At 40.6% G+C, this 18,234-nt stretch overlaps 1 protein-coding gene and 1 pseudogene across 3 annotated transcripts in view; one reads left to right on the top strand and one right to left on the bottom strand.

Moving 5' to 3' along the window:
• The first annotated feature begins 13,242 nt into the window (after window positions 1-13,242).
• Window positions 13,243-13,385, top strand: LOC118665591 (annotated as a pseudogene).
• A 2,715-nt stretch (window positions 13,386-16,100) lies between these two features.
• The window catches only part of LOC118664579 (prolylcarboxypeptidase), a 73,580-nt gene continuing 71,446 nt past the window's right edge, over window positions 16,101-18,234 (bottom strand). For all 3 annotated transcript variants that reach the window (XM_036324844.1, XM_036324843.1, XM_036324845.1), the window contains exon 10: window positions 16,101-16,851. In XM_036324844.1, coding sequence (XP_036180737.1) covers window positions 16,635-16,851 — 217 coding nt within the window. In that variant the 3' untranslated portion in view covers window positions 16,101-16,634. The remainder of the gene's footprint in view (window positions 16,852-18,234) is intronic.

The following is an 18,234-nucleotide window of genomic DNA, read 5'->3' as shown; positions in this document are numbered from 1 at the left end:
AATTTAAAAGGATTACTGTGGCTGCAGTGTGCAAAATCTCCTGTAGCAGATTTTCTCTACTACAGCACTCCTGATATTGGAACCAGTTAATTCTTTGCTCTGGGGCTGTCCTGTGCTTTTCAGGGTGTTTAGCAGCATCCTTAGCCCCTACCCACTAAGTTCCAGTGGCACTTCCCTCCACAATTATCACATCCAAAAATGCCACTCATGATTTTGGCAATGTTCTCTGGGAACCAAAATTGCCCTTGGACAAGAACCACTGTCCGAGAGGGAAAAGAAGGTAACGATCAGTCAGCCCATTCAATGGATAATGTTATAGAAGGAAGAAAAGTACACTTACATTGATGAAAATGTCTATGTGCTGGGATTTCACATAAGGTTTCATATTTTTAAAAGGGATATGAAATAAGAGAGCCCCACTCCCACACCACTTGCCCCCTGAAATCCCTTCAGGGTTACCTGAGGTCAAGCTCCCAAATGATTAAACCCTAAGACAGACACCATCCCTTTCCCTGACCTCACTTGAGTGCAGTGAAGTCTAATTCCCACGCCATGTCAAAGAGGAGTGTTTGACACTGCTTCCTGGATATTAATTTGTTATTCTAGAGAAGCCTCCAAATCAAGGTCCAGTCAGTTAAGGATGAATATGCAGAGGTTCTTTGACATAAGCTCCAGGACTTGTCCAAGCCCTCAGCCACCTGTGGAGAGCCTCTCCCTGCGGACTCTACAAGAGCTGGGCTAAAAACTGAATGCCAGAGCTGGTCTGTTTTTCTGGTGGGGCCCAGCTCAGAGGGCCCTGGCAGGTGCCTCCACAGTCACTCAGCAGCCTGGGGACTTGGTTTGCTCGTCTCTGCTCCCACCAACACCCGCTGGTCACTGCTGGTATTAATAACATAAACAGCAGGAGGCTTCGCACCAGAATCAGGGCTGTCTGGATAATTATCTAGTGGCCAAGGGCTAGTCAGTAAATTACTCTGTGACCTGGGAATTCAGCAGGTTACACCATCACTCAGGCCTGCTCACTTTATTACTCTCCCCTCCTGCTGCACAGACATTTATTTGTCTCGCTTATATTCAGAGCATTGATTTCATGCCTTTTTGTTTTCCGTCTTGGAGGTGAGAAGTAGCCCCTTTGGGGAGACCGGTTCTCAGGTCAGTGGGATGGTGGCAATGGCATGTGGAGGGGAATATTGGAGATTTTGTTTTCTGCCCAGCACAACAGCACCTACTCCCTGTGGCACTCCCAAACATATTTCAATTTTTCTGAGTTGTGACACTTTCTAATGTTAGGATGTACTACCCCTGGTCTCTCCTGTTTGGACATGTTTTCTGAAATATGTTATCACAAGTTTTTTTCCATAGCTTGAAGCAAACGGCCTGCACCTGTAGAAGATAAGATGCTAAGAAACACTCCCCAACTGATTCGGGCACTCCCCTCTGCCTGAATGAGTTGTACACCCACCAGATATCCTGCTATCTTCTAAGGGTGTCCTGTTGTTCAGGCAGCTCCCCCAGCTGACTGATGCAACCCTGACCTAGTCCCTATGTAGGAGAACTTAAACACTCCCTCGGGGCTGACACCGACACACTGGTCTCAGCCCGCTGTGAGAGAATGCAATAACATTTCTTAAACTCTCCACAATGTCTTGGCTTGGCTCCTGTTGGCCCAGACCTAAATCTAGTAAACTGCCTCTACAAGTAACCTTGCATATTGGAGCAAATAAAAAATCTCATCACTCCCACCTCACACACTGCACTTGAGCTACGTCAAATGGGAATGGCACATTCAATGGAATTTTCCCAAGTGCAGTATCTGTCCTTCGGGCATTTGCAGTAACTGTTCCCTCTATCTCAAGCACTCTTTGCTCTTCCCTTCACCACACTTTTAGTCATCTTTCAGATCTTATCACAGATGTCACTCCCCTCCCAGAAAGCTTTTCCTCACCCATTCAGAACGTAGTTGGCTTACACATGCCCCTTCTGAGCTGCCATAGCATTCTATTCCTTATTATATGACTAATTCCATCTGTTGCAATTACCTGTGTTTTTCATTGTCCTGTCTTTTGGATTGTGAACTCCGGGAGAACAAGAACATGCTAACATCTATACCAGGCCCCCATTTAAAGTAGCCAATGAGAATTAATGAATAGACATAGGAAGGTATCCCCTAACTCTACCTTCCAGGCAAACCCGATTCCCAGCTTCAGCTCAGCTAACTCACATATCCAACCCCACTTTTGGAAGAGAGCGGTCACAAAGGTTCCCAGGGGGAACTTACAGCTTCAGCTGAGGACTGTGTTTCAATTCCCTGGATTATTCACTACATCTCTCCCTCTTTTCAATTCACCAATTTCCATAAATGAACCTGACGATAATCCTGTAACTCTCATTTAATGTTCACTCTAACTCCATAATTCATCTGAAAAGCAAATATCCCTGGCTCAGCTGATGAAAGTACTCTATAACCTTGATTAAGACATTTATGTGAACTCAGCCTTGATTTGCTCTTGAAAGAATGAGTAATCACTTAAGTGCTTTCCATCCTAAAATTTTTTTCTGATTCTAAAATTTAAAGTATTTTGTGTGATTCTGCAAATAAAGGTGGCAATGATTCCCACCTTGCTGCAAAACCTTTTTGAACAAATAGGACCTAAACCTAGTAATTCATTAAAATAAATAATTTAGCTACTTTTTCCACAAAGATGCAGTGTGAGAGATCATATTCTGGCCCTTACTTCTCCCACTGCCCCTTCCACCACTGATCACAAACTGCTCTGGTTCCTCTCTGCACACTTTCTAGCCAACATGCTTTCCATCTGCCGCTCCATCTGCCTGGAACACCCTTTCTCCTCTGCACACCTGGAAAACTTCAAATTCTGTCTTGAACCCCAGCTTTGGTCAATTCCTCAGCGAGGTCTTCCTTGACTTGACTTGCAGCACAGCACAATGACCAAGAGTTCAGACTATAACAGCAGACAGATTGGGACTCTAATTTGGCCCATCACTTGCCAGCTGTGGTTCTGTGGAAACCTGACCTAATTGATCAGACTGAGCCTCAGCCTCCTCACCTGTTAAATGGGCAAGTTAGCTCCTACCGCATAGGGCTATAGGGATTGAATGACATAACCCAAGTAAAGAATTTGGCCCAGCTCCTGGCAAATAATAAGCACTGTGTGAGATTTAGCCATTGTTATTAGTGACCCCACGTTAGGATTAGTCACTTCTGATACACATTTATCAAGCTGAATTTTACATGCCTGTCTCTCATACAAGGCTGTGACCGCCTTCAAGTTCAGACTTGTTCATACCTGTATTCCCAGAACTGTGCGTGATGCACTGCACATAGTAAACAGCTAACAAGTGTTTTGTTGAGTGAAATTGAATTATACATTTAGAAAACTGGTGTGCTTTTAAAAGAACAAAAATTAAAAATACTTTAAATAAAGTAAGATAAAATAAAAAGTGTACAGCATGGTATCAGATCTCCTAGATTGGCTGTGACAGTTTCGCATTCATGCTCACATTTTCACTTTGGTTCTCGTAGTGAATTCATGTGGCAGATATTATTATCCCGAGTTCACAAATGAGAGAACAGACTCAGAGGGATGTCATTTTGGCCCAAAGTCACAGAGCAAGTTGCAGAACCCTACTAAGTATCACTTTTCTCCCCTCTTATACTTCCCTTGCCCACCCTCACCCCAACCCCCCAAAAAGAAATACTTAGACCACTCTTTAAAAACCTCAGGTGTTGCCCTGGCCAGTGTGTTCAGTGGTTGGGCATTGACCCATGAACCAGGAGGTCATGGTTCCATTCCTGATCAGGGCACATTCCCGGGTTGAGGGCTCGATCCCCAGTAGGGGGGCATGCAGGAGATAGCTAATGGATGATTCTTTCTCATCATTAATGTTTCTATCTCTCTCTCCCTCTCCCTTCCTCTCTCTGAAATCAATAAAAACATATTTTAAAAAATAAAATAAAAATCAATAAAAAGCCTTTTAAGAAAACCTCATGTGTGAGATTTTAAGCTTCCACAAATGATCCCTCACCCAGCACCCAATGAAATCAATCACTGGGCAAGGGCCCTTCTCGGAGATGCCTCCCCACTGGTGACCGCAGCCCTGGCTTCTACATGTGCTATGGAGAAAGCATGCATATGCCCTGTGTTTTGCCCTCAGCATTCAGAGGAGGCACTGGTTTCTGCAAGTGCTTTGGGCTCCTCCAGGCTTTTCCTGTGCTTTTGTGCAGCTGAGAAGATGAAGCAAGGGTATCAAAAGCTGCAAACAGTCCTTACCTCTGGAGACAGGCATTTACTGGAAGAAAGACCAGACCAATGGCTTCCCAGAGCATTGTTCAGCCACATTAGAGAAAGGATTAAGCAGATACATTCAGCTATTCTAACAGATTTTCTTTAAGCCTTGAATACGCCTCTCACACTCGCTCAGATAATCACATTAGTTTTGTCGTTAAAAGATCCCTTTTATAGAAAGTACCTAAACCGCTTAAACCACCCAGAGAGGTTGCATACATTATCAAACACCAAGACAAACAAAAAGGATTTTCTGTCCCACATCTCAGTTTTCCTTACTCCTCAAAAATTGGGGAATCAAGGTAGAAATGAGTTTGCAAATGGACAGTGGCAGGACAGCCATCCTCGCTCCTTTACCTGGGCTGTCCCTCAGCAGCCTGAACTAGGAAGGCTGAAACATTCCTTCAGCATTGGGGCCAGCAGAAAACAAAAGACAGAGACGAAGACAGCAGGGCAAGGAGCGGTTAGAAAGAAGTGGGCTTGCCTCTCTGCCACAGGAAATTGCGTTTGGAACCAAGGAAAAGAGAAAAAACACAAGATTTGGGATCAGACAACTGCCAGTAACTAGGTCTGTGGCCAAGGGTGGGGGTGAAAGAGAGTTTCTTCATTTCTGTTGGCCTCATGGTGCTACTTTATAAAATGGAGATATTACCTGCCTTCCCTCCCACCCAGGGTTATTGAAGGGCTCAAATAAGAAAGGCAGGCAGCAGAGTTCTGAGGCCTATAAGTATTATATAAGCATTAGACAGGTTTCCTTTGGCTCTTTTATTACCCGCAAGTGATAGGAGCTGTCTTTTTTTCAGAGTAACATGATTGGTGCCTAACCCTTGGTACATAATGGGTGCTTAATCATTGTCTTAATGAATAGTGCTTTTATTGCCTTTCTCACTAAGCCCCATCCACCTGAAAACTCTCACCCTTCAAGTCCCAGTTCAAATGTTGCTTCGCCTTTAAAGCATTCCTGACCTTCAGGATGGATTCATCATTTCTGCTTTCATGCTAACAGCATCCTGAATGCCACACAAATTCTTAGCCCAGTGTATTTAATCTGACATTGTGGTCATCTCTCATTAAAATTGAGCTTCTGAAAAACAACAGAGCTTGCATTTTTATTCTTACTACCTACACTGTACCTGCATAAAGTTAACATTCAATAAATATTGGGGTTATTTGGCCCGGGGAGGAGAAATTCAAAGAATCAATTAAGGACCAGTTTTGGCCCTAGCCGGTTTGGCTCAGTGGATAGAGTGTCGGTCTGCAGACTAAAAGGTCCCAGGTTCGATTCTAGTCAAGGAACATGCCTGGGTTGGGAGCTCGGTCCAACGTGCAGGAGGCAGCCAATCAATGATTCCCTCTCATTATTGATGTTTCTATCTTTCTCTTCTTCTCCCTTCCTCTCTGAAATAAAAATATATATTTAAAAACAACAAAAAAAAACAGTTTTGCCTTGGCCAGTGTGGCTCAGATGGTTGGGCATTGTCCCTTACACCAAAAGGTTGATTGCAGGTTCAATTCCCCATCAGGGCACATGGCTGTTGTGGACTTGATCCCCAGTAGGGGGCATGCAGGAGGCAGATGACTGATGTTTCTCTATCTCCCTCTCCGTCCTTTTCCCTAAAAATCAATAAAAAGAATCATAAAAAATAAATAAATAAATAGATCCAGTCTCCAAAATAAAGGTTATTAAGTTTAGAGAAGAGGGTATCTGTACTACAATGTTTAGGCTGTAGGCTGTACAGTCTACTCATTGTGCTTTTGTGTTTTTTAGAGTGTAGGATTATTGGATGAATTGAATTAACAATCAATTTTTCATCTCCTTTGCAACATAAACCTTGAGGAAAGGGCCTTAAATTATGATAGAGATTTAGGTTAGACATCAACACTATCACCATTTTCGGCCACATAGTTCTGTGTTGTGGGAGTTTGTCCTTTGCATAGTTTGGTTCTTAGCAGAATCTCTGGTGTCTACTCCTTAGATGCCAGCAGCAACTCCCCATTTCCCAGAGTTGTGGCAAATAGTGTCTCCTGACATTGTTAAAGGTTCCCTGCCGGCCAAAAGTGCTGTCAGTTGAAAACCACTGGCTTAGACTTTAAGATTAAACTCCTGCAGGTGAGGGTTTGTGACCTCAGAAAAGGAGACAAAAGAGATGGTGGAAATCTGCTGAGTGCCTTCAATACACAAAGCAGGTGGATATTTTACTAGTTTATGTTGTACCGTGCATTCTAACAGTAGGTGGATTGACCCAATGAACTGACATCAGAGTAACATATAAAATGTCTCTGTCAACTGTAAAGGAACCATAGGAATTCGTTGGCCTTTGTTGATGAAAGAAGGAAGCCATTTACCTAACCATCTGGATACTTCGCTATATTGCACTCATTTAAGTGTGCTTATTGTCTACCCGTCAGTGTCATAGCATCTGAATATCACCTGAGCAAAAGTTTCATTTGGAGTTTAATATCTTGGAGTTACTGATTGCTAGTTTTTTATAAACCTTTCTTTGGCTATTTATGTCAGATTTCAGGAGTTATAAAACAAAGAAAAATGGTTAAAACCACTTTTCCAAAGCCACAGAGGAAATTTAGTAACGGATGCAAACGTCTTTGTGGTCAAAATACCTGACTCTCTGCCTCCACAAAGCTAGTGAGCTACAGTTGATCCAATAGTGCACTCATGAGCCAAGAAGGATGATAGTAAATTCAGGTGTCTGAGCTTATTTTTTTCATACTAGTATTTTATGTGTGTTATAAAACATCTTTCATTCCTTTTTCCTTGTTCAATTGTCTACTATAGCAAGTAAACTATCTGGCAAAATTTTGCTGACAGTCTTTATCCAGACAATAAAATCTATTTCTAGATTAAGCCAGATCAGTATATATACCAGTGGTATATTTCATTAGTTCATTATAAAATAATTGTTTGGGCCATAACTGGTTTGGCTCAGTAGATAGAGCTTCGGCCTGCGGACTGAAGGGTCCCAGGTTTGATTCCGATCAAGGGCATGTACCTTGGTTGAGGGCACATCCCCAGTAGGTGTGCAGGAGGCAGCTGATAGATGTTTCTCTCTCATCGATGTTTCTAACTCTCTATCTCTCTCCCTTCCTCTCTGTAAAAAAAAAAAAATCAATAAAATATATTTTAAAATAAATAAAATAAAATAATTGTTTGGTGTTATGACTTTCCTCTGCACTGAAGGATCGAATAAGGATGAATACAGTGAAATTTAGCAATATGTGTAGAGAAGTTGAAGATATCATTCATTATATTACACTTTCCCCTTTCTGAGGCTCTATTAAGAAGTTCCTGCCTGGGCTTCTCCAGGCTGACTGGTCTGGTTTTATCTCAACCACAGCATGAACTGTTTAACCGACTTCGGTTTCCTCTTTGCAGATGGCTGCTAGAAAGCTTAGAGCCAAATTATTTTGGTCCCATCTTCAGCAAATATAGAAAACCCCATGGCAGCATTTCCCAATAGGTGTTTGGCAAAGCACTAGCTCTTCAAATGCTGAAAAAAAAGTGTTTCAGATCAAATAAGTTTGGAAAATGTCACATTCCTGTTGATTCACAATGCATGTGACATATCAAAGTTTTGAGAGATTCTGTAATAAAGATACCTGCTTAAATGTATTTCAACCATGTTCAAACATCAAAAGATACCCCCTTTTATATAACACCCACTTACAACTGGCCTTCCTAGTATTCTATGGAGCCTTTTCAATAAATGCTGCTTTGTAGTTTGCATTTCTAGATCCATGTTACATCTCTATTCCTTGTAAATGTTTAATTTATATCTTTAAATCACCTGAAATCCTTTCAGAACCAGGTGTGACAAAAAAATTTAAATGAATAAACAAACATGTTAGTTCTATGACCTTGTACAAGTAACTCTCCGGGCCTGTTTCTTATTGAAGATGCTAGCCATGTTAAACACACACGTCAAACTAAATGATCCCAAGATTGTTTTCCAGTGCTGCTGTTGTAAGCATCTAGCCTCCCATCTGCACTATTAGACAGCAAAATTTATGGAACCAGCTCCCTCTGGGACCCCTTGCATTGAAAAGTGGCTCTGGAGAAACCCAATCGCTTCAATGGCTATTTCTGGTTCAGTGTTCTCTTCTCACCTAACATTAAGGCAACTACATTCAGCCCCTTAAGAACGACTGCCAGACTGAAATGGGAGAGGGAGCCAGGGACATGCCATTGAAGTGAGGAAAAACCAGTGAGTCCAAGTTCTAGAGGTTATGAGTACTAGGAGATCCCCTTTCCAAAATTCAGGGAAGCCCAGGGAAGGAAATCACATGAGCAGAGATGGATGGGAAGCTTGGCCTTTCCACCCTGAAATGCATCTATTTGTATAAATTTGCAGAGGGCCTGCTGAGACCTGGCTGCCAGGCCCCATGCTGGATGCTGATCAGAAGGAAGAAGACACAGTCCCTACTCTCAGAGAGCTTGATCTTCCTGAAAAGAGGGTAAGAACATTTAGCAAAATATTACAATTTGGGGTATGTGTACTAAATTAGAGGTGGTCAGGCAGCTTTTAAGGTACTGGAGATACAGAGATGAACAAGCCAGACAATCCCTGATATGGTAGGTGTGAACCAAAATCCACTTCTTTTAGGAAAGCTGAGTAAGACTTCACAGGGGAAGTAATCAATTGGATCTGGGCTTGAAAGATACACAGAAGTTTGCCAGTGAAAAGACTGAAGGGTAATGCTGAGAATGAAATATTTTAGACAGAGGAGTGGCATTTTAGAATGATGGGAAGTTTGGTGTGGCTGAATCCCAGGGTGTTAGAACGTGAAGGGTGGCAGTAAGAATGGGAAATGAGTGCAGAGAACTAGATCCCAATTTGAGCAAAGGCTGTACCAGGGATCAGGTGGTGGGTCGGCAGTGGAGTCATAAGGGCTGAAGTTGTAGGAGAATAAGGATGTTTGGGGATTTCTTAAGAATGTATCATAGGCCCTAGCTGGTTTGGCTCAGTGCATAGAGCATCAGCCTGAAGACTAAAGGGTCGTGGGTTTGATTCCAGTCAAGGACATGTACCTTGGTTTCGGGTTCCTCCCTGGTCCAACTCTGGTCAGGGTGCCTGCAGGAGGCAACCAATTCACAATGATGTTTCCCTCTGTCTTTCCCACTTTCTCTAAAAGTCAACGGAAAAATACCCTCAGGGCAGGAGGCAACCAATTCACATTGATGTTTCTCTCTGTCTTTCCCACTTTCTCTAAAAGTCAATGGAAAAATAACCTCAGATGAGGATTAAAAATAAATTTTAAATTTAAAAAAAAAATAGAAAAGAATGTATCATAGTAGGTACAATACCCTGTTGATCCCCTGGGACCCCACCCCGCCCACGCCATGCACTGAGGCTTTTGCATATGAAAGGCCTGGCCCTTTGTAATCTGAAAATTACTTAACTGCAGCTGGCCCAAGGCCCCAGGGCAACTTGTATTGCTTCACAGCTGGCTTCTGCTGAGTAGCCTCAGGCAGAGGCTAGATTAGCACCTCCTTAGAGATCCAGGAGCCAGTTCTCCCACTGCAGAAACAGCTGATTCTCACAGGCAATTGGCCTGGAGGTCAATTCCTCCCAGTGTTACCTACAACAATCAAGGATTAACTACAATAAGACTGTGCACAAAGCCCACAAGGGGGTGCACCAAGAGTGTCTACCTCGGGTAATTGGGGAGGCTGAGCCACTGGGCCCTATAGGACACTTAGCATAGAAAGCCACTCTGTCAACACAGCGAAACATAAAAATGCTGAGACAAAGAAACAGGTCACAAATGACAGAAATGGAGGAAAGCAAACTACTGGATATAGAGTTCAAAACCACACTTTTAAGGTTTTTCAAGAATTTTCTAGAAACCGCCAATAAACTTAATGAGACCCTCAAGAAATCTAGTGAGACCCTCGACATTGTGATAAAGGACCAACTAGAAATTAAGCATACACTTCCTGAAATAAAGAATATTTTTTTTTCTAAGAAAATAATTTTATTTTACATTAAGTGTACTGGTGGAGATGGTACAGATTTCATTTCCCTGTGGTACAAGATTACCTTGAAGCAGGATACATGTTTATAGACTTGAACTGTACATAACTTCCAAGGCTACTACTGAAGGATGGCATTGGAGGGAATGTAACCAACAAGAGTGGGGGGAAATTTTATGACCCATTCTTAAGTTCGGTCCCTATTAAAACAATGCATAATCTGCATTCATCATGAAATCCAAAATTTACCAAAATAATCTTTGTCAAGTTCTAGTTCATTTTTTCCCCACTGACAAAACCACATGTAAAGAAGACCATAAATTTCTTAGTTATCCTGACTTTCTTCTCACATACTCATTCTGACATCCCCAAACTGATTGTTAAGAACTTCCAAGTAAGGGATAATTGGAACAAATATTACATTGAAAAGCAAACACAAACACAAATTTAAAAATGGAGTAATAAACTCAAGAAATAGAATATGAAAGTTAAAATTATATTTCATTTCACCGGAGATGTCAGGGCATGCATGGTTCTTGGCAAAGTATAAACTTAGCCAGATTAAAGGAAAAACCAGTGGATGTTTTTCAAGAGTTAATTCAACGTAAGGATATTTCTATTAAATGTAACTCTCCAAAGGAGTTTAGCACATGATGACAGTGATAGTATAGAAGAATATTATACAGACTCCCAACAGCAGACCAGAGGAGCGCAAGAATCAAGTCAAAGATTTGAAATACCAAGAAGCAAAAAACACCCAACCAGAAAAGCAAAATGAAAAAGAATCCAAAAATACGAAGATAGTGTAAGGAGCCTCTGGGACAGCTTCAAGCGTACCAATATCCGAATTATAGGGGTGCCAGAAGAAGAGAGAGAGCAAGATATTGAAAACCTATTTGAAGAAATCATGACAGAAAACTTCCCCTACCTGGTCAAAGAAATAGACTTACAAGTCCAGGAAGCACAGAGAACCCCAAACAAAAGGAATCCAAAGAGGACCACACCAAGACACATCATAATTAAAATGCCAAGAGCAAAAGACAAAGAGAGAATCTTAAAAGCAGCAAGAGAAAAACAGTTAGTTACCTACAAGGGCGTACCCATACGACTTAGCTGATTTCTCAACAGAAACTTTGCAGGCCAGAAGGGAGTGGCAAGAAATATTCAAAGTGATGAATGCCAAGAACCTACAACCAAGATTACTTTATCCAGCAAAGCTATCATTCAGAATTGAAGGTCAGATAAAGAGCTTCACAGATAAGGAAAAGCTAAAGGGGTTCATCACCACTAAACCAGTATTATATGAAATGCTGAAAGGTATCCTTTAAGAAGAGGAAGAAGAAAAAGGTAAAGATACAAATTATGAACAACAAATACACATCTATCAACAAGTGAATCTAAAAATCAAGTGAATAAATAATCTGATGAACAGAATAAACTGGTGATTATAATAGAATCAGGGGCATTGAAAGGGAGTGGACTGACTATTCTTGGGGGGAAAAGGGTTGTGGGGGATGCAGGAAGAGACTGGACAAAAATCGTGCACCTATGAATGAGGACAGTGGGGGGGTGAGGGCAGAGGGTGGGGTGGGAACCAGGTGGAGGGGAGCTATGGGGGGAAAAAAGAGGAACAACTGTAATAATCTAAACAATAAAGATTTAATTTAATTTAAAAATAATGAGCAGAGTACCTTAATAGACATTTGTCCAGAACGATCATTTTAAATAAAAATATATTCATGTCACTCTCCTGATTAAGGACTATCAATTCTTTATAATGACTCCTGACCATGGTCTACTTTAGTGAGCTTTTTCCTGCCACATCTCCAAACTCATGTCACTTTCTGGTCATCTGCAATCCCATTACAGAGGCTTTTTTTCAGTTCCTTGAATATGCTACACTCAGGGTTTTGCACATGCTGTTATCTCCACTTCTCTTCCTAGTTAGCTCCCATTCATTATTTAGATAACAGCTAAGACATCACATCTCAAAAAAGAAGTCCTATTCCCATCCCACAGGCTAACTCAGATTCCCTGGTAAATACCTTAAGAGCCCCCATTCTTCATAGCACTTATAATTATAGCAATTCAGCGTATAATTTGACACTTTGTATCTTTTTCCCAGGAGAATTTAAGATAGATAGATACAGTCAAACCTCAGTTCTCGAATGTCTCCCATCTTGAACAATTCAGTTCTCAACCAAGTTGTGTGTGTGTGTGTGGGGGGGGGGGGGGGGGCATGTCTTGGTTATTGAACAAAACTTGGTTCTCAACCTAACAACATTTTGATGCTTATAGCTATATGATTAGTCACCTGTCTCTCAGGTGACAAAGGAAAAAATGAGTTAGTATGAGTCAGTTTACCACTAAACCTCCTATTGTTAATATTTCAGGAAATTGTGCTGTGAATATTTTCATTGTTTTTGCTTTTGTTGCTGCTTATTATTAATAAATACATACCAGTAAGTCACCATGAATCCTAACGTTAGTGATAGCAACAAAGTGAAAGGGAAAGTTGTGAGAACAACGATAGAGCTTTAAAAAGAAATAATTGCAAGGCATGATAAAGTTGTTTGCATGTCTGATCTGGCTACTGAGTATGGCATGGCTATTAGCACAATTTTAACACATAAAGAAGCCATCAAGACTGCTGATGTTCCTAAGGGTGTGAGAGTGCTCATGAAACAGCAACCACAGGTAATTAAGAAAGGTTAAAACGGGGAATCATTTGGGGGTCTGGAACAGATTAATTCCATTTACATTATTTCTAATGAGAAAAAAATGATTCCGTTTTTGAACAAATTGCTTCTTGAACAACCTTCTGGAATAAATTAAGTTCAAGAACCTAGGTTCTACTGTATTGTGCTTACGGTTTTTACCATTGAATTTTCCATGTTCTAGAACAATGCCATACGCCTTGTAGCTCTGTAAATAAGAGTACAACAAACCCCTTGGCAATGGGAAAGGAGACACATGATTGGTGGTGCTTCTCTTATATCAGTCAGGGGCAAAGCAGACTACAGTCTTTGTTCATCCTAGCTTGATGCCTGTATTTGTGACCAGAGCTATTTCATGCCTGGGGCACATAAGTAAATTAAAAAAGTAGGAAAAGTTGCATTCTCAATTACCATTTTGGAGAATTATAATACATATTTACAGATTTAAAAAACTCAACTGTTTAATTTTGTTTAACCCATTATTTTCCAAACTTGCTCAACTAGGGATCTTTCTGCTACACAAGTCATTGGCATTTTGTTGGATGCCTGTGTTCCCAGAAACACTGTGTGTTGACTGAACTTCTTCCCTTTCATCCCAGATAGTGTCTCTGATGCCATGTTTTTATGACCTTGCCCCTTCCTAACCACCTGAGACTTGTGGGCTTGTGAGGTGGTGTAGCCTCCCATACCTGAGGACACCATTTTGGGAAGTCACCATGGGTCCTGTGCAAGCAAAGAAGAGGAAACTGGTCTGCAGAGAGACTGGAGCAGCAATGGGAAGAGAAATGATGAGCAGGGCTCCCATACTCAAATGGGATCAGGCAGGACAACAGGAGTGAGGTGAACTAAAGGGGCATGCCCTGTTTGAAGAAACTGGAATTCAGAATTCTTTCAACCAGTAATTTTCAAAGTGTGACCCAACACTCAGCATCACCTGGGGAATTGTTAGAAATGCAACTTGCGAAGACCCACTCTAAGACTTATTCATTACAAACTCTGGGGTGGGGCTTATCAATCACTGTTTTAGGAAGCCCTGCAGGTAATTCTGATGCACATGCACACTTTAGACTGCTAGCCAAACTAAACATCTGAGGAGCACATCTCCCTCACAGGCTGAAACCTGGTGACCTCTGTTCCAAGTGAGAGATAGAGAAATAGCAGTCTTGACTTTTAATGGCTTTCAAGACCCCAGTTCCATTCCCTCGTGATTCCTAATTACCCAAGTCCTGGAGCTATTCCTGCAGTTTCAATAAATTCCCTCTTTTGCTTAAACTGGTGAGGTTTTATTTTTTGAATCCAAAGGTTAACTTACACCAATAAAATGAAAACAACAAACCAACCTGCATTCAAGGCGGCCTAGTGTCGCCAAAGATGAGCTGTGAGATCTTATACAAGTTATTTCTCTCTGTGCAACAATGCCATCTACCTACAAATGATGGAATTGGACTGAGGATCTGAAGTGCCTTTGCTAATACGCTAGACTAGACTTTGCCTCCTCTGGATAATCTCTTGACTATACAGAACCCTTAAGAAAGATCCTTAATTTTCCTTAGTTTTAACCATTGACTCTATGTAGTTAAAGTAACAAAAACAAAATAAAAACCACCCCATCTCTCTTTGTCTCTCTTTCCTGGTCTTTCAAAAGCATCATCTATTAATTAGAGGGATGCTTTAAATAAGGTTTATTTGATGTTCTAATTCTTTTTCAATTTAAAAGTAAATTTCAGCATATTCTAATTAGGCTAACTTTAATTATGGTTGTCATCTGTCATGAAATGTACATAGAAAAAAAAACAACCACGTACAGAAGACCAAATTATACTTGCAGAAAAGTAGTCTCTTTTTTTGGCAATTATTTTCTTTACAAAAATTTGATTCACCCAAAGAATTAATATAATATGAAGTGGCAAAGTATTTTAAAGATTTTAAACACGTAAAAAGGTTTCGAGGAAAACACCCTAAAATCAACAGTATCCTAAAATAAATAGTAAGAATATCGTCTAGAAAGCCCATAAACCTTGCATTATATAACTTGTTAGTTGACAAAGAATAAAAACTAAAAACTAGTATTGTTTTGACTCTTAAATTCCCACATCAGCAGACTTTTCTCTGATGTTGAAATGAAAGTAGTGACCAAATGCTTTGATGGACAACTCATTACAATGAGAACTGAAGGCTTCTAAAACCAGACAAAGATTTTTCTGTATCTCCCGGATGCCAGGGAAAATAAGGGAAATATTTCAATCCCTCACCCAAGAATTAAACTTTATACATGCATTCTTTTAAAAAATAAGTACTTTAGAAATGATCAAGGCACGGTTTTTAAAAAGCAGAAAACGCTCTCAAGGCAAGGTAAAGAAAAAAATGTTTTGAGGAAAAATAAAAAGAAACAAGGGGGAAGAACTCTTTCAACAGAGTAGAAACTGTTAGTCTCTCTCTGTGTCCCTGAAAGGTTTTGATCCAACACTATTTGTTATCCTAGAAAAGCTCTTCTGAAGAAAGGTTTCAGTGTAAGAACTGCTTGAAAGAAGCCAACCCTTTGGAAGTAGTAACGGCTTGGCCATTTATTAATGTCAAATATGCTGCCCGCATGAATTAGTCAGCTTGTCTTTTGCACGCCATACAGAAAAGATCTCGTGCACCTGCCTCTTGGTGTCCTGACACTTCTGGCTTGAATGGCAGCTGCAATGACTACCAGAAAATACAATTTTAAAAAATGCTGAACATAACTACATTCTACCTTCTGAATAGCTGATTAATCAATTTTTAAAGGCTTCTTACTGAAGTATCATCAGTGACATAGCATATAAAAGCTTGCTCTGATGTAAAATGGAGCAAAACAGAGTTATTTTCCTAAACTGGCAAAATGGAACCAAATTACCACAAAACTGACCTTAGGAACAAAGAGAAATGGAGCAGAAACAGGCCAGATTTCTTACTGGCAGTACCACAGTGGCAAATATCCCAGAACTAAGAAGAGCTGCCAAATGGAAAAGAGAAAATTAAAGGACTTTCCAAAAACAGCCAAGCCCAGTGCACACAGCATTCCCCACAGCTGGAATGAGCTTAAGGAGCAACACACAGGTATAAGGTCCAGCCTTATTCTTTATTTACAGCACAGTTCAAAGCCTGTAAATCAAGTACAAAAGAAACAGTTCCTATATCCTGGATTGGCATCGGACACCCTTCCTATCAGCTGCAATTACATCATTTTTATCTATTTTCTGCTTTTCCTTTCGGGAGGGCAGGGGTGTGGAATAATAAATGAGCCAGAGACTTGTCTCAAAAGCAAAAGAAATCCCTGCTTGCAGAGAAACAAAGGAACTGACTCTAACTCTTGTGAAAGGCAGTCAGGAACTCTGCTCCAGTTATGAGGGCCACTGATGGTGAGGGACAGCTGTCACAAAAAAATTCTTCCTGGAAGAGGTGAGGTGCAAAGATGGCTAGAACCTGGGGTGTGGGGTGGCTGCTGTCACAACCATCACCCTCTCTTCTATCTCAAATTTTTGCCCCACCAAATCTAATGATAAAAAAGGGAAAGTAGATATGCGTAGAAAACCAAAGTGAATGGGAATGTGGGTGGAATGAACATAAAAGAAACTGAAAATGATCAAAAGTTGCTCAGTGCTTCTTCCTCGGAGAGGCATAGAAATCTCTAATCCACTGCTTCATGTATTTAACTTCCAACGAGCGGGCTAATAGCACGGTCATAGGGTCAAAGGCACTGTTGGCTCGGAGATCTAGATGATGGGCCCCCTCTGGGATAATGATGGCAACCAAGGTGTTTGTGATGTTCTTGGTTACTCCACCTCCTGACCAGGGGTCTAGGTCACCATTGCTATGTGAGGGAAAGAAGAAAAAATAAGATTGTTAGTTTTTCATACCTATATCCAGATAAGATAGAAGAAACCTACTTTATGCACAATAACTAAAATTACAAGCTTATATATAAATGGGGGATTTGATATGATTGAATCTGTCTGTAGAAATGTGATTCATACTGGAGTTCTACAATATTTCTAAAACCAAGTACAAGAAATAGGACCAGCCCAGCAGGCACGGCTTAGTAGTTGAGTGTCAACCTATGAACCAGGAGGTCATGGTTCGATTAATAGTCAAGGCATATGCCCAGGTTGCAGGCTCGATCCCCACTGGAGGATGTACAGGAGGCAGCCATCAAAGATTCCAATGATTCTCTCTCATCATTGATGTTTCTATCTCTCTCTCCTCCCTTCCTCTCTGACATCAATTATTTATATATATATAATTTTTTAAGGAAAGAAATAGGACCAAAGAATGAAGGTGGTGCCCCATAAGTCAACCCAGATTGTACTGGAAAGTGGAATTTAAAAGTCTAAATTCCAATCCCAGTTTCATCACTCAAAAGCCATATGACCTTCCTCCTCTATAAAAGAGAGATAACAAGGCCGATCTCATAAGGTTGCTGTATGGGTTAAACAAGATAGTACTGTGGGTGTATTTAATAAGCACAAGTGTCAGGCACATTGCAGTTCCTCAATTAATGCCACTTTCCTAGGAGCCAACTATGAAAGTGATAAATAAAAACTCTCATATTTGAAATGATAATTACCTTTTAGCTCTTAAAAAAAACCAACCCTTCATTTTTCATACACTACTTTCTTTGTAATACAGTACTTTGGGAAATAGGGTGATTGAACTGAAAAATTTCCTCCAAATCTGAACCAGAAAATTTGGTCATTATTCAAAGACTCCCATTTTACATTGGCTTTAAAGTTACAGAAATGCTACTAAGTTATTCATCTTGGCTGGTTCATACAACACTTTTCACTGTAAACAGGATCAATCCTTGAAGCAGGCTATTTAGTTTAGCTTAGTAAAAATCCAATACAATCACAGACAGCATCCCTAATAATATTTCACAGCTTTGTTGAGATATATTTCACCACAAGTTACCCATTTAAATGTAGAATTCAATGGTTTTTAGTATATTCAGAGTTTTGTAACCATTATCACAATTTTAGAACATTTTCATCCTGAGAAGAAACCCATTATTAGCTATTGGTAACTAATAATCCCCATTCCCCTCCCCCAAACTCCCTCACTCAGCTACAGGCAACCACTAACCTACTCTTTGTATCTATGGATTTGTCTAATATGGACATTTCATATACTAGTAAATGGAATTATATAATAGGTGGTCTTTCATGATTGGCTCCTTTCACTGTGGCATAATGTTTTC

The sequence above is a fragment of the Myotis myotis genome, unplaced genomic scaffold, assembly GCF_014108235.1.
Source record: "Myotis myotis isolate mMyoMyo1 unplaced genomic scaffold, mMyoMyo1.p scaffold_m19_p_10, whole genome shotgun sequence".
In the NCBI taxonomy this organism is placed as follows: domain Eukaryota; kingdom Metazoa; phylum Chordata; class Mammalia; order Chiroptera; family Vespertilionidae; genus Myotis; species Myotis myotis.
This window is presented reverse-complemented; position numbering and strand designations above follow the sequence as displayed.